This window comes from Akebia trifoliata, chromosome 13 (assembly GCF_017979445.1).
Source record: "Akebia trifoliata isolate Shusen 1 chromosome 13, ASM1797944v1, whole genome shotgun sequence".
Taxonomy (NCBI): domain Eukaryota; kingdom Viridiplantae; phylum Streptophyta; class Magnoliopsida; order Ranunculales; family Lardizabalaceae; genus Akebia; species Akebia trifoliata.
Genome location: NC_141387.1, coordinates 6643329 through 6657980, shown reverse-complemented (window position 1 = coordinate 6657980; position 14652 = coordinate 6643329). Strand labels below are relative to the sequence as shown.

At 34.1% G+C, this 14652-nt stretch overlaps 2 protein-coding genes and 1 pseudogene across 3 annotated transcripts; 2 read left to right on the top strand and 1 right to left on the bottom strand.

The window, feature by feature from the left end:
• The first annotated feature begins 623 nt into the window (after positions 1–623).
• Positions 624–4298, top strand: LOC147387600 (beta-glucuronosyltransferase GlcAT14A-like). Of its 2 annotated transcripts, none has more exons than XM_086421214.1 (5): positions 624–809; positions 1398–2095; positions 2219–2294; positions 2377–2492; positions 3592–4298. In XM_086421214.1, the coding sequence occupies exons 2-5, from the start codon at positions 1522–1524 to the stop codon at positions 4089–4091; spliced, it is 1266 nt and encodes a 421-aa protein (XP_086277340.1). In that variant the 5' UTR covers positions 624–809; positions 1398–1521; the 3' UTR covers positions 4092–4298. The 2 variants fall into 2 exon arrangements, with proteins under 2 accessions (XP_086277340.1, XP_086277341.1); XM_086421215.1 differs by lacking the exon at positions 624–809 and adding an exon at positions 862–923.
• A 2042-nt stretch (positions 4299–6340) lies between these two features.
• On the top strand, positions 6341–6964 carry LOC147387599 (beta-glucuronosyltransferase GlcAT14A pseudogene; annotated as a pseudogene).
• Positions 6965–8456: 1492 nt separating this feature from the next.
• Positions 8457–10164, bottom strand: LOC147387598 (sugar phosphate exchanger, putative (DUF506)). Its single transcript, XM_086421850.1, has 3 exons — positions 9830–10164; positions 9496–9721; positions 8457–9025 (listed from the first exon to the last, which is right to left on the bottom strand). The coding sequence occupies exons 1-3, from the start codon at positions 10088–10090 to the stop codon at positions 8601–8603; spliced, it is 912 nt and encodes a 303-aa protein (XP_086277976.1). The 5' UTR covers positions 10091–10164; the 3' UTR covers positions 8457–8600.
• Between the last annotated feature and the right edge of the window lie 4488 nt (positions 10165–14652).

Below are 14652 nucleotides of genomic sequence, written 5' to 3'. Positions count from 1 at the left end.
ATAACCATAAATACTTTTTACTCGTATCTCAAGAAAATAAGTAAAAAAATAAATTCTTTTTTTTATAAAATTCAGATCCCAAGGTGAATTTAATGGACTTCATCGTGTTCCCTTAGGGCACATGTTAACAAATTCCTGTGTTTAATTATACAAAATTTATGTTGATTCTGTATATCAATTTAGGTTTGTCCTACAAAGAGCCCATTCAATTATCCTAACATTGAGACATCCAATCCGAAAAATTTTCTAATCCGATTTTTATCAAATTGGTTCCTGATCGACCCCAATTCAAATCTGATCAATTGGAAGCCTGATTGAGGTTGTGCAACTGCAAACTAGATAAGGAGTTAAGTAGCTATACAACTCCCTGAACTACAAGATCTACTAAACTCTTAAATTACCTTGGTCTCTCAGTCAGAAATCGTGGGAAAAGAGGCAGCCAATGATTTAATAGCCAGTAAAGAATCCCCAAGCCGGTACCCTTGATCATCAAATTTTTAGACTCATCTTGGGCCCACAATCGGATGGATGATATTAATGTGGGCCAACAAACTCTACCTCACAAATTTCATCATAGAAGTCGTCGAAGTTGTGGAATTGTGGCCTATGGCTCAACCAGACTTCCGAAATAAAAGGGACTTTCACAGCAGAATCACTCAACAAAACCAAACCCATATCTCACGTTGTGGGGTTTTATTCACATCCTTCTGGTCCCATTGTATCTTTTCTACTCCCTTTCCTCTCTCTTTGATTCTTTCTCTTCTCTTCTCTTGAGAACGTGCAGAAACGACTCCTTCCAACATTTACAGGTTCTTCTCTCACTTTGATTGATATTAAAGCAAAAATTGTTGGTTGTGCTCTTTTAATTTAATGAGTTATCTTTGATTCTCTCTCTCTCTCTCTTGGATTTAATATTATTTAATGTAATCTTTTGTATTTTTTGTATGTTTTTTCTCTGTTAAAATATTTTATGGATTTGTGTTTTCTTAATTGGAATGGGTTGTCTTTGATTCAATATTGTTTCATGTGATATTTTCTGATTTTTTTTTGGGGTGTGTTCTTTTTGTTCAATTCTTTGGTGGTTTGTACTATTTTATAGTTCAACAAGACTTCTGTTGATGAACTTTGTGATCCAATTTATGTGATTTTCAGATTTTCTTTTATTTTCAATTCGGAAATCATGATACTTACAATACCCTGTCGCGTATTTATCTTTCAAATTGTTTTAATTTAGAATCATTTGTTATATTTACCAATCTTCTAACAATTTTTCGGTTCGATTTCTTAGTTTTTTCCTTGATCGTTGTTTCAAACACCTCATATAGTTGTTAAAGAAACTCTAATTCTTCATGTTTGATAAAAATTCAATTAAATTTCTTCTGTTTTTCATTTAACAGGTATACTTGAATCCCAAAATTCGGATCGTTCTCGTCAACTGTTAATCAAATTTGAAGGGATGGGTTCATAATCAAGCAAATGCAATTTAGCAAAATTGGGAGTAATCCATGATAAGGTTCAATAATGGGACCCTTAATCATGGAGAAAAAATGGGTGTTCCCCCTCATTATAAGCTCCATCATCTGTGCCTTTCTCCTCGTTACATCCTTCAATATGGGTCTCGTTTCATCGTTACATACAATAAATTCAATCTTCTCGATATTCCCATTACGCGTTTCTGCTAACCAAACCAACCCTGTTTTTATCGAAACAAAGATTTTACAATCCCCACCCCCACCCACTAGACCATCTCTTCCTCGTCTAGCTTATTTGGTCTCTGGATCGAAAGGTGATTTAGAGAAGCTTTGGAGAACTTTGCGTGCTCTCTATCATCCATTAAACCAATACGTCGTTCACTTGGATTTAGAGTCGGCAGCGGAAGAAAGATTAGAGCTTGCTTCACGCGTAGAAAATGATCCGATTTTTGCAAAAATTGGGAATGTGCATATGATTAGTAAAGCAAATATGGTGACGTATAGAGGACCCACGATGGTCGCTAATACTCTTCATGCTTGTGCCATACTTCTGAAGGAAAACAAAGAATGGGATTGGTTTATAAACCTCAGCGCCTCCGACTACCCTCTCGTGACACAAGATGGTTCGTTTTGTTGCGTTTAATTTCATTTTTGGATTACAAATGGGGATCATTTTTTGGTGACACAAAGTTTTCTTTGAGGGTCTTGTTTTTGTGATTTTCATGGATTTAATTTGTTATTTGTAGATATGCTCTTCACATTTTCGAGGTTGAACAGAAGTCTAAATTTCGTAGAGCACACAAGTCAGTTAGGGTGGAAGGAGTGAGTTCATTCTGTGGTTCCTTCCTATGTTTCTCCATTGTTGAAAGCGTCAAATAATTCTGTCTTTAATTGTGTTGAGTAGGGATCAAAGGGCAAAGCCATTGATTATAGATCCCGGGCTTTCTATGTCAACAAAAGCCGATGTTTTCTGGGCTACGGAGAAAAGAGAATTGCCAACAGCATTTAAATTGTTCACGGGTTAGTGTCATCTTTCCCCTCTTTTTCTTTACTCTTGTTCTAATTAATGGAGAGATTTTGTTGAACTTAACTATAAAGAATTGAGCCCATGAAACTCTGCATCTCATCCATTAATTTTCTTTGAGGTTTGCATTGAAGACAAGGTCTATACATCTATATTATGATAAGTTCAACGCAACTAATTTTTTTTTTTTTTTTTTTTATAAAAAAAAATCATATATCGTTGGAGAGACTATTTATCCATCGAAGAAAAGAAGAAGGATCATTGATGAGTTTTACTCTGTTATACACTTAGTAAAGGATTAAATCGATGAAACACTCTGGCTCATCCATTAATCTGCGTAAAGGCTTCAATTGAACCTAACACCTATATATGCATATAATAATAATCTCAACACATTAACTTAAAACTGAACTTTTCAATATCCTTAGGCAGATAATTTATCCACCAAAAGAAGAAGAGAGATTTGATAATGGGTTGGGACCTGTTGACTCATGGAAAAAACACATGATCCCAACCTTGTAAACATGAACTTCAACGGTTGAGATTTATCCTCAAAATAAGTATTCTCAAGATTTGTTTTATTCCCAATCGTTGGATTTCCTGTTTACACGGTTGGGATCATATGTTTTTTGTGTGAGTCATTTTCCATGAGTCATTGGAATCTGATCCTTCGATAATTATCTTAAAGCGAAGGAGCTTGAACTTGGAGCACTCTGTTAAACAATTGTATATTAAACAAGTAAAGTTGGGTCAAGTAGAGAATTTTGTATGATTTCAAAATCGAAATCATTACCAATGAAGTTATGAGATAAATCTGTAATTACTATTTACCTCTCGTAAGCATCAGCGTTTCACTTATTCAACAAGCCAAATTTGTTGAATTTATTTGACAAACTTTATTATGTTTGACGATTTTCTTTACTAGGGTGCAAATCTATATTTTTTGTTTAATGTAACAGATGGTGTTCAACACCTGAATATGAATAAGTATTGGGATCGGATAGGATACTTCGTGGAAAAAAAAAATAGTGTGGGTTCAAAGGGTTGATGATTTTAGTTTTTCTTTCAGGCAATTTACACGAAGTGTTGTTGCAGGTTCAGCATGGATGGTTCTAACACGTTCATTTGTGGAATTCTGCGTATGGGGTTGGGATAACCTACCGAGAACCCTCCTCATGTACTACACCAACTTTCTCTCCTCTCCCGAAGGTTACTTCCAGACAGTCATTTGCAATGTACCAGAGTATGCAAGCACCACCGTAAACCATGACTTACACTACATTGCGTGGGACAATCCTCCAAAACAGCACCCACACACACTCACCCTTAACGACACAAACATGATGATTGGTAGCAATGTTCCCTTCGCTCGAAAATTTAAGCACAATGATCCCGTTTTGGATAAGATCGATCGAGATCTCCTTGGCCGAACAAATGGGAGCTTCACACCTGGTGGTTGGTGTTCTGGGAACTCTCGTTGCTCTGAAGTTGGGGATCCAACTCGTCTCAAACCAGGACCCGGAGCACGTAAACTTGCTCGCCTTATGGCAAGATTAGTCCTCTCCCCGAAGTTTACTCAAAACCAATGTAAATAGAGTAAATTGGGGCATAAGCAAATTTTTGGTAGCTTGCCATTCATGAGAGCATAATGGAGTTAACGATGGTGGAGAAGGACCGCAGCTCACACATAGACATATTTTTCTTATTCAACTTTATTTCATCATAGAAGGATACACATTAAATTTGGTAATTCTCTGTCATTACTTATCAGTAATTGTGCCATCACCTTCTTTGCTTCCTTATATACTTGATTTGACCTTCTCGAAGTCCATTTCATCTGGTTATGTTAAAGGATGCCTCATATTTATATGGATATGCCATATTATAGTTTCAGAATTATATTTAAAGAAAAACAGTTCTTAGATCATTTTCTTGAATCAAACTTTTTAATGATGGGAAATGTTGTCGAAAAAATCATTCTAAGCTACTCGTACTAAGTGGTCCGCCAGGCCTCTTCATTTATCTATTTCTACATAACATTTTTTATGCAGATTTCAACGAGTGACTTCTATCTACCTTTTGTTTCCCCTATTAAGTGTTAATTTTCAAGCATTCCATCAGTTGGACTTTTGCCAATGGAAGAATTGAATTTTTTTTTTTACTTAACAAATATTTTTTTTCACAAAATCCTAGATTAACCAATCGCACAAACCAGCATGTATTGAGGGCATCCCTAATTGACAAAACTATCCAAATTATATTTTGTGCATGGATTCTATGAAATCCCGGATTGACTTTCCTGTGAGAAATAGGCGAAGCAGTAGATAATGTAATCCATTAATTTCTTGCTCGTGTAATGTGTGGCTCTTCCTCTTGTGCCCCACTCATCGCTCGTGCCTTCTAGCCTGGCTGTTTAGACTTGTGACACATGCATATCAAAAAGTTTTCAATAGTACTACTGGTCGTGGAGAACCCAAGATGTAGGATTCAATGTCCTCACATTATGTGAAAATTTTGACAAGAAAATTTGACAGGCCAAAGCCCACAAATGTTAGAAAGCGAATTTTGACGGCCTATGGGCTGTTGAAATTTTTGATGATTCCCAATTCAACGGCTTAGAGCCATCAAATTTCTCCCATCCTCCATTAATTTAACGGTTTCGGTCCATCGAAAAGAAAATTGACAATGAAAAATTTGCTGCCTTGATCCGTCAAAAATAGGCTTTTTTCATGTTGTGTCAAAAGCTTGGCACTTTTAGTCACAAACTGATTGATTAGTTTGTTGTATTCTTCCCTTGCTCTTGCCATCTCAAACTCAGCCCGAAAATTTAACTCAATCACCACCCACACGTCACCTTTCTTAGAACTTGGTTTGTCCACAACATCCACATATGTGTGTTCTCCTGAAAGAACCATGCCATATAATCAGTCACATAAATGGTTCAATTGAATTATTTGAGTAGAAATAATGAAATTTTTTGAAATAATTGAACTGTCAAGATCATCATATAGAGCCCACAGGCAATGATGGGTAGGTTTATATGTTGGATTGTTAGTTGGCTCAAACACGAAAATGAGCGTGGATTGGGATTGTAGAGCGGATATAATTAAACACAATTACATTATCAGAAGATGTGGTTTTAGTCAAAATTGAATGAAGGAACAAGATCCATTTAGAAAACCTGAAACTTTTCAACATTATAGTGATACTTGTAACTTGCATACTTAAATTATAGGCAGATTTACCAAAACATGCACAACTTTTCATTTATTTCCCAAAACAGTACACTGTAGCAATTAATTCCGAAAACGGTAAATTTACCGTTTTCGGAATTAATTTTTTTTACCAAAACGGTAAAAACAGTAAAATGTATTTTTTTATACCAAAAATACCCTTTTTTATTTTTTGACTGAAATTACAAAAATAAAATTGATTTCAGTAAAAAAAAATTATAAATATATATGATTGATGGATTACCGAAAGAGAGTGAATCTTTTTAGTTGGATTTTCATTTTTTTAAGGTTAAAATTGTAAATATATATGTAAAACAAAAAAAGGGTATTTTCGGTATAAAAAAAAATATTTTACTGTTTTTACCGTTTTGGTAAAAAATATTAATTCCGAAAACGGTAAATTTACCGTTTTCGGAATTAATTGCTACAGTGTACCGTTTTCGGAATTAATTTCGAAAACTCTACCGTTTTGGTAAATTATTCTAAATTATATATATGCACTAAAGAACCAAATTAGTAAATCAAATTATCAAAATAAAGAACCTAAGTGAACTAATAAAAGAATCATCTTTCTACCACTACGAACTCGGTTCATTCTAGGGTGGCAAACCATGAACTCGAATTTGAGACCATGTGATGTGTTTGTTTGATTGTTTACCTGATAAAAATAGTGTGGGTTCAAAGGGTTGATGATTTTAGTTTTTCTTTTGGGTGATTTACACGAATTGTTGTTGCAGGTTCAGCATGGATGGTTCTCGCGTTCATTTGTAGAATTCTGCATATGGGGTTGGGATAACCCACCGAGAACCCTCCTCATGTACTACATCAACTTTCTCTCCTCTCCCGAAGGTTACTTCCAGACAGTCATCTGCAATGTACCAGAGTATGCAAGCACCACCGTAAACCACGACTTACACTACATTGCATGGGACAATCCCCCAAAACAGCACCCACACACACTCACCCTTAACGACACAAACATGATGATTGGTAGCAATGTTCCCTTTGCTCAAAAATTTAAGCACAATGATCCCGTTTTGGATAAGATCGATCGAGATCTCCTTGGCCGAACAAATGGGAGCTTCACACCTGGTGGTTGGTGTTCTGGGAACCCTCGTTGCTCTGAAGTGGGGGATCCAAAGCGTCTCAAACCGGGACCTGGGGCACGTAAACTTGCTTTCCTTATGGCGAGATTAGTCCTCTCCCCGAAGTTTACTCAAAACCAATGTAAATAGAGTATATTGGGGCATGAGCAAATTTTTGGTAGATTGCCATTCATGAGAGCATAATGGAGTTAACGATGGTGGAGAAGGACTGCAGCTCGCACATAGACACATTTTTCTTATTCAACTTTATTTCATCATAGAAGGATACAAATTACATGTAGGTAATTCTCGGTCATTAGTTATCAGTAATGGTGCCATCACCTTCCTTGCTTCCTTATATACTTGATTTGACCTTCTCGATGTCCATTTCATCTGATTATGTTAAAGGATACCTCATATTTATATGGATATGCCATATTATAGTTTCAGAATTATATTTAAAGAAAAACAGTTCTTAGATCATTTTCTTGAATCAAACTTTTTAATGATGAGTAATGTTGGACTCTTGCCAATGGAAGAGTTGAATTTCTTTTTACTTAACAGAAATTTTTTTCACAGAATCCCAGATTAACCAATCACACCAACCCACATGTATTGAAGGCATCTTTAATTGACAAAACTATCCAAATTATACTTTGTGCATGGATTCTATGAAATCCCGGATTGACTTTCCAATGAAAAATAGGCGAAGCAGTAGATAATGTAGTCCATTAATTTCTTGCTCGTGTAATGTGTGGCTCTTCCTCTTGTGCCCCACTCATTGCTCGTGCCTTCTAGCCTAGCATGTTTAGACTTGTAACACATGCATATCAAAAAGTTTTCAATAGTACTACTAGTTGTGGAGAACCCAAGATGTAGGATTCAATGTCCTCGCATTATGTGAAAACTGAAAATTTTGACAAGAAAATTCAACGGGCTAAGGCCCACAAATTTTAAAAAGCGAATTTTAATGGCCTATGGCTGTTGAAATTTTTGACAATCCCCAATTCGACGGCTTAGAACCATCAAATTTCTCCCATCCTCCATTAATTTAACGGTTTCGGTCCATTGAAAAAAAAAATTGACAATAAAAATTTTTACACCTTGATCCGTCAAATTTTATGAAATTCGATTGCCTTGGACCGTCAAATATGGGCTTTTTTCACAATGTGTCGAAAGCTTGGCACTTATGGTCACAGCTTGACACGATCTTCGTCGGGGAATGGAAGATGGGTTCATAGAGTTAATCCTTTGTTCTCTTTCTTAAATCAAGGACGCAAGTTGTTTGGCTCTTTGATCTTTACTCAACTGATCCCAATTCTTCTTTATTTGATGGTGATGAAGCTTTCCTGATAGTCTCTAAAATCCAAATATAATAGATTGAACTTGCAAAAGAAATCAGGAAGTTTTAAGTTTTCAAATATGGGGTCAAAAGTGAACCAAGTTATGATTTCACCTAGTGTTTAAGAACTCAAAAACTTGACTCATTTGGATATCAGTTGATTTGTAGAAAAGAAAAAAAAAAACCAAAAATATGTGATAGATGAAAAAAAAATATGTGCAATTTCATATATTTTCTTACTATCTTTATCCATGTCATTTTTTACCTCAGTCTCCTCAATAAACAAAATAATAAGAGAAATATAATAATAAAAGCAAACAAAATTCATTTCCGTGATTTCCTCACTCTTACATTTCCGATTATTCTCTCCCAAAATTTACAAAGTGGTAAAATATACAGCCTGAAGGGACACATCAAGAGCTCAAACAAAACCTCATTTTCAAGTTAAACGACTTCAACCGCGGTAAAATGCTGCAAACTGGGCAATTTCTCTAGCAAGTCATACGTTAGCAAGGAAGCCTTTGGTTTACGTGGTCGGTCAGAAAATCCGTTCGGGAGTGGCGCAGACATTGTTCGTTCACAACTTCCAAACCACTTAGCTTGCATGTACTTGTGCTTTCGCCATGGACCCATGTGCATCTTATTCTCTTTCATGCATTTCTTAGCGGCTGAGCACAAGATCTTGATCAATGTATGTAGTCTTTCGGCCTTCCCCACAAAGACTTCAGGAAGCTGATTGATTAGTTTGTTGTACTCTTCGCTTGCTCTTGCCATCTCGAACTCAGCCCGAAAATTTAACTCAATCACCACCCTCACCTCACCTTTCTTAGAACTTGGTTTGTCCACAACATCCATATATGTGTGTTCTCCTGAAAGAACCATGCCATATAATCAATCAGTCACATATATAGTTCAATTGAATTATTTGAGTAGAAATTAATAATGAAATTCTTTGAAAATCTAAGAGATTAACTTATTGAACCGTCAAGATCATCATATAGACCCCATAGGCAATGATGGGTAGGTTTATATGTTGGATTGTTAATTGATTCAAACACGAAAATGAGCATGGATTGAGATTGTAAGAGCGGATATAATTACACACAATTACATCATCAGAAGACGTGATTTTAGACAAAATTGAATGAAGGAACAAGATTCATTTAAAAACCGGAAAATTTTCAACATTATAGTGATACTTGTAACTTGTATACTTGAATTATATATATCTCGAATTATCGAAATAAAGAACCTAAGTGAACTAAGAAAAGAATCATCTAGGGTGGCAAACCATGAACCCAAATTTGAGACCATAAGATGTGTTTGTTTGATTGTTTACCTGATGGGATATCTGGTGATCTCCTCCACTTGGATTTGCAAACAGCACTATTGAATCCAACCTTTCCAAGACGATCGGAAACGTCTTTAAGCAAACAATCTCGACATCCACCGGAGACCCGTTTCCAGCATGAACAAATGGGTCCACTCAATTGGGATTCCCTCAACGCCTCTTTCGTTGCGCGTCTGATCTTTGATTCTAGAGAGCTTGTTCTATACAAAGTTGCCTGTAAAACATTAGATCAAATTTATCAATCAAACTGATTACTATCCATCAGCCAAGTACCATATCAAATAAATATTCCCCATGTTTCCTAAAAGCTTAACACACTTACTTGAAGAATCTGGTGTTGATCTTCCCAGAAAGCTTTACTCTCACCCAAATCTCCCAAATTCAAACTCTGATCTTCCTCGAGATCCTCAACACTATCGTCACCGCTACTAAAACTTCCGGTCGTCGACCCTTCACCTTCGTCCTCGAAAAACCCAAAGACCATATCGGCAAAACTCACCACTCCATCGGAAAATTCTAATTCATGATCAACATTGACCGGAATCCGGTGACCCACCGGAATTTTCCCCGTAGCACCGGCCATGATCCTCTTTAAGGTTAGGCTAAAACACTCTCTCTCTCTCTCAAACACAATTCACGTGTTGTTGTTGTAAATTGAACTATAGAATGTCATTGATATCCGAGCCATTTATATAGATTAGATTTGACTACGAAGTGGGACCAATTGGGCCTTCGTGGACGAACGAATTGCCGCGCACATGATTGTGGGCCCAACTAATCCACGTAGCATTATGTGATTGGGCGATCAGGATTAGGACAAGTAGATTAGATGGATCAGTGTGTAGGACAGCAAGGATCCACGTTGGTCTAACTTTAATAATTTGAGGGTCCTGATTTATCTATACACACTCAAATAAATCTTATATTATAATATAATATATTTGATATTTTTTTAATTATTTATTTATTTATTTCTCGTCAATAAAGATATAATTACAAAAATAGTGTTCTTATCCAGATCTCGAGGTGTAGGGACCACACTAAGAAATAGAAAAACATGTGTGGGCCACCACAGATGCTACCAGCTCAGGATCTGATGTGGATCGCTCGTGTTGTAATCCAAAGACGTGACGTTTGAACTTATCTCGATGGGTGTGGGACCAACTTGTTTTGATGAAATCTTCTATCAAAACTCACATAAATCACCACATCAGCAAAATTCACTGTTTATTTTAACATCAAAAGTTTGATGTCGATGCCGTGAAGGATATAGATATCGAAAAGCAAAATCATATCATGCAGATTGATATTTTACTAACTAACATGTTGAAAAATTTACCTAAAAGTGTTGCATTAATTAGTGATGAAAAATCATAGACAATTATATAGAGATTTTATGAAAATCATGAAAAAATAAGTTTTTTCGTGAACATGTTTCACTATCCCTAAAAGTGTTGCACATTAACTAATGTGTGCGATGTGCAGGTGTTGCACGTGCCTCGAGATTAATCATTGGATAAGACCATGGTCTATGGTTTGGGAAAAGCTCATATACGGGCCAATCCACTATTTATAGGATAATCGATTATCAAAAAAAGAAAATATTACCCACACATTCTTTTGGGCCCACTATCATTTAAAGATTATATTTTTGATCAATCATCCAAGTCTTGTAAAATAAGTTGGATGAGATAATTAGATGAGCCTCATAGCAACAAATTCTTCTTGAATGCTAGTTAATTGGGTTGATTTACTAAGTTAAGGTAGTGTTTAACAATTTTGTAAAGTACAGGGTGTTAAAATTATTTTCTATTGGACAAATTACTTAGAGGGCCCTCACGGAAGGGTTTCTTTCTAAATATTAGTAAGCTTTTTCTTTCTTAATGATCCCTCGTATTATCGAGTTCATAATTTTTACTATCAAACTCACCACTATTTATTGTTTAGTTCACCACTTTTTATTTATTGTCAAACTCGTCATTTTTTTTATATTGTCAAGTTCATTGTTTTTTTAAAATAAAAAGTGGTGAACTCGACACTAATAAAATCTACCCATTTTCAAATTTTGAATTTTTTTGCCTAAAATACATGAAAAGATCGGCTAAAAATTTGAGATAACGACCTATTTAAATGATTTCAACTCTAAAGAAGTATTATTGATTGATTTTTATTTAAAAATTAAGATAAAAAAATCAAAAAATCGTAGGTTTTTACATACATCTTCAAAATACTTAAAAAAATGATTTCTTATTTTTCTTAAATTCTTTTTCGACGGAAGAGAATATTCAAAAGTCAATTAAGATGTTAAAAATCTAATTTTTGAATAAAAATAATGAATTCAAATGATTAAAGCATTCAATCGTTAAAAAACGTGGGAGATGAGGTCTAAGGGAAAAGTTAAAAAGAAAAAAAGTTTACTAAATATCTTGTCAAGCAACTACTGAGAACTTAAGGATTATTTTAAAAAAAATCCCCTCACGAAGGTCCTTTAAATAATTTTTCCCTTTTTATTTCTTAAAATGGTATCACTAAAATAATAAATTGGGGGATAAAAATAGTATTAGTACGAGAATATACCGAAAAACGCGGTGTTTCGTCACTGTTTTGTCCTCATATTGACAAGGACAAGGGTTATTTTGGTAATTTTAATCATAGATATTTGTTTATTATCAAGATCAATCACAATGAGCGTTCATGGTTTGAACAATCCAACAAGCGGATAAGGTAGATTTTTACGAGTCTAAGCGAAACTGACTTGGCCCTAACGGGTCAACCCAAACATAATACCAAACCAGTAAAATAATGGGTTAGTGGGGTCGGGTCATCGGGTTAACCAATAAAATATCAACAAGTTCATGCTTAATATATACCTACTTGGGATAAGAATATATACATTATTGACTAAAAGCATCTTAATCCACATTATTTTTAAGGAATTGATACTGACAGGTTAATTTTTTGATATTAACAGGTACATTAATAATTAATTATAAAGATATTTTTAGACTTTCTTGCCATTTTTATTTCTAAAATAATTTGATTTTATTGTATCTAACCATATAAAATTATGTCTGATAATATCACTTTGCATGATCTTAATCACACAAAGTGGTAAGATTTGATGAGGGTGAACTGCTTTGAAGAGCAAACAAATATTTTTATACATTTTATTATGATTTATAAGAAGAAAAGTTGGTGGTAATCATCATCGTTGTCTACACCTTATCTTAATTAGTGAGTAAGCGTATTTAATAATTTATTTAAAACTTTATCACATTTTAATTATGAAAACGCTCGACCAATTATATAATATGCTTTTGTAGTGTAGTGTAGTCCGGCGCATTAGTTTAGAAAAAAAAAATTCTTACATCGTTACAAGCACCCCTTAATTAATATGGGGTCTTGTTAATGTGTGTCTTGAGGGCACATGTTGAAATGCAATAAATACACCTGGGAAGTTGAATTTTATATCGAAAATAAATTTTTTTTTTAAATATATTTTTACGAAAAACTCCCCATTTTAATTTTCCAGGTGTATTTATTGTTTTTTAACATGTGCCCATCATCGACAAGACGTACTAATATGAGGATGTTGAGATGGATGACATCCACTAACTCATTGATAAAGATTCCTTGGGTTTTTGTTGGATGGTAAATTTAGATCACATATTTGGCTCAAACCTACCAAATATGTTAAAATTTTAATGGATTATTATAGCTCGGGTCCTTATCTGAACCCAAATCAAAGTATCGTACCGACATCCCTATCCACAAAAATCAAAGTATCCTACATTTTACAAAATAGTTTTGATTAGTCATTCGCAACAAAGAACAAGTCAATGGAGATAGATAATTTAGTTAGGTACAAAATATCCGTAATAACCCTAATTACGAAGATGAGTATATTTTGAAGATTCTTAAAAAATGATACGTAGGCAAAAAAATAAAATAAAATAAAATTGGATTCAGATAAAGAAGAAAAAAAAACTTATACGAAAACATTTGAATTAATATGTTTAGTTTAATCCAAACTAAATTTTTGGGATAAATTGGTAATGGTGACGACTAATAGTTAATTACCTTCGATAAATGTAATTTTCTTTATAAGTTATTGTAATAAAATAATTATAAATCTAACACTTAAACTAATGTAATTTTTATTTACAAATAAATAATTATGATGGTTGTTAGAAGATTATTATTTGGATTTGTTAAGTTAAAGTTAGGAATACCTACCCCTCTCAGGTGGTATATTTTATCCAAAAAGATCCAAACAAACAAAGATGCCTTTCAACTTTACATGGATATTCAAGGATCACATGTGATGCTCAAGTAATGGGATTGGTAGTTTTTTTTTTTATTATAAATAAAATAATATTTTAAATAAATTACTTTTTTTTTACCCTAAAAAGGATCATAAAGTGTTAAATTATTAAAGATTTTATCATATAAAATTTTAAATTAAAGTAAAGAATTTGAATGGATGTAATCAAATCACCTTTAGTGTTTTTATTTTACACAATTATGTGAGACCCACACCAAATGAGGCCAAGGCTGATCTGAAATTTCTGAAATTTCTAAAATATATTAGAACCCTTCTTTTACAACCCAATGACATACCCTCCCTCGGCTAGGGTTGACAATGGGTCGGATTTTCTTCGATACCCTGATCCGTTCTGATCTAAAAAATATGATTTGTATCCGAATTTTGGATTTTTGGATCAGATTGGAAATTACAGATCTGATCGATTTTCAGATCGGGTTTGGATTAACCCCATCCTAATATGATAAAAATCAGAGTCAATTTTAATTCTTCATTTTTTTGTTTTTTTTGTTTTTAATTTCTATTACATAGTACATGCTCTCTTTACTTTTGGTGGACATATACTTTAAATTAAACTTGATTGGTGTCTTTATTAACATAAACTTCTACAGCATACATGTAAATTGCATTCAATTGAACCGGTTTTGGATTGATTGACAATAAAGTTGGATCCATTTGGTTCAAAATTTTATTGGTCTAATCGGATCGGATTGGATTTGGATGTAAAACAAAAAATTCAGATCAATGTCCGTTTGTGTACCAATCCGATCCATTGCCTCGTAATAAGAGTAATATAAAATGATCAAAATACCCTCATTTTC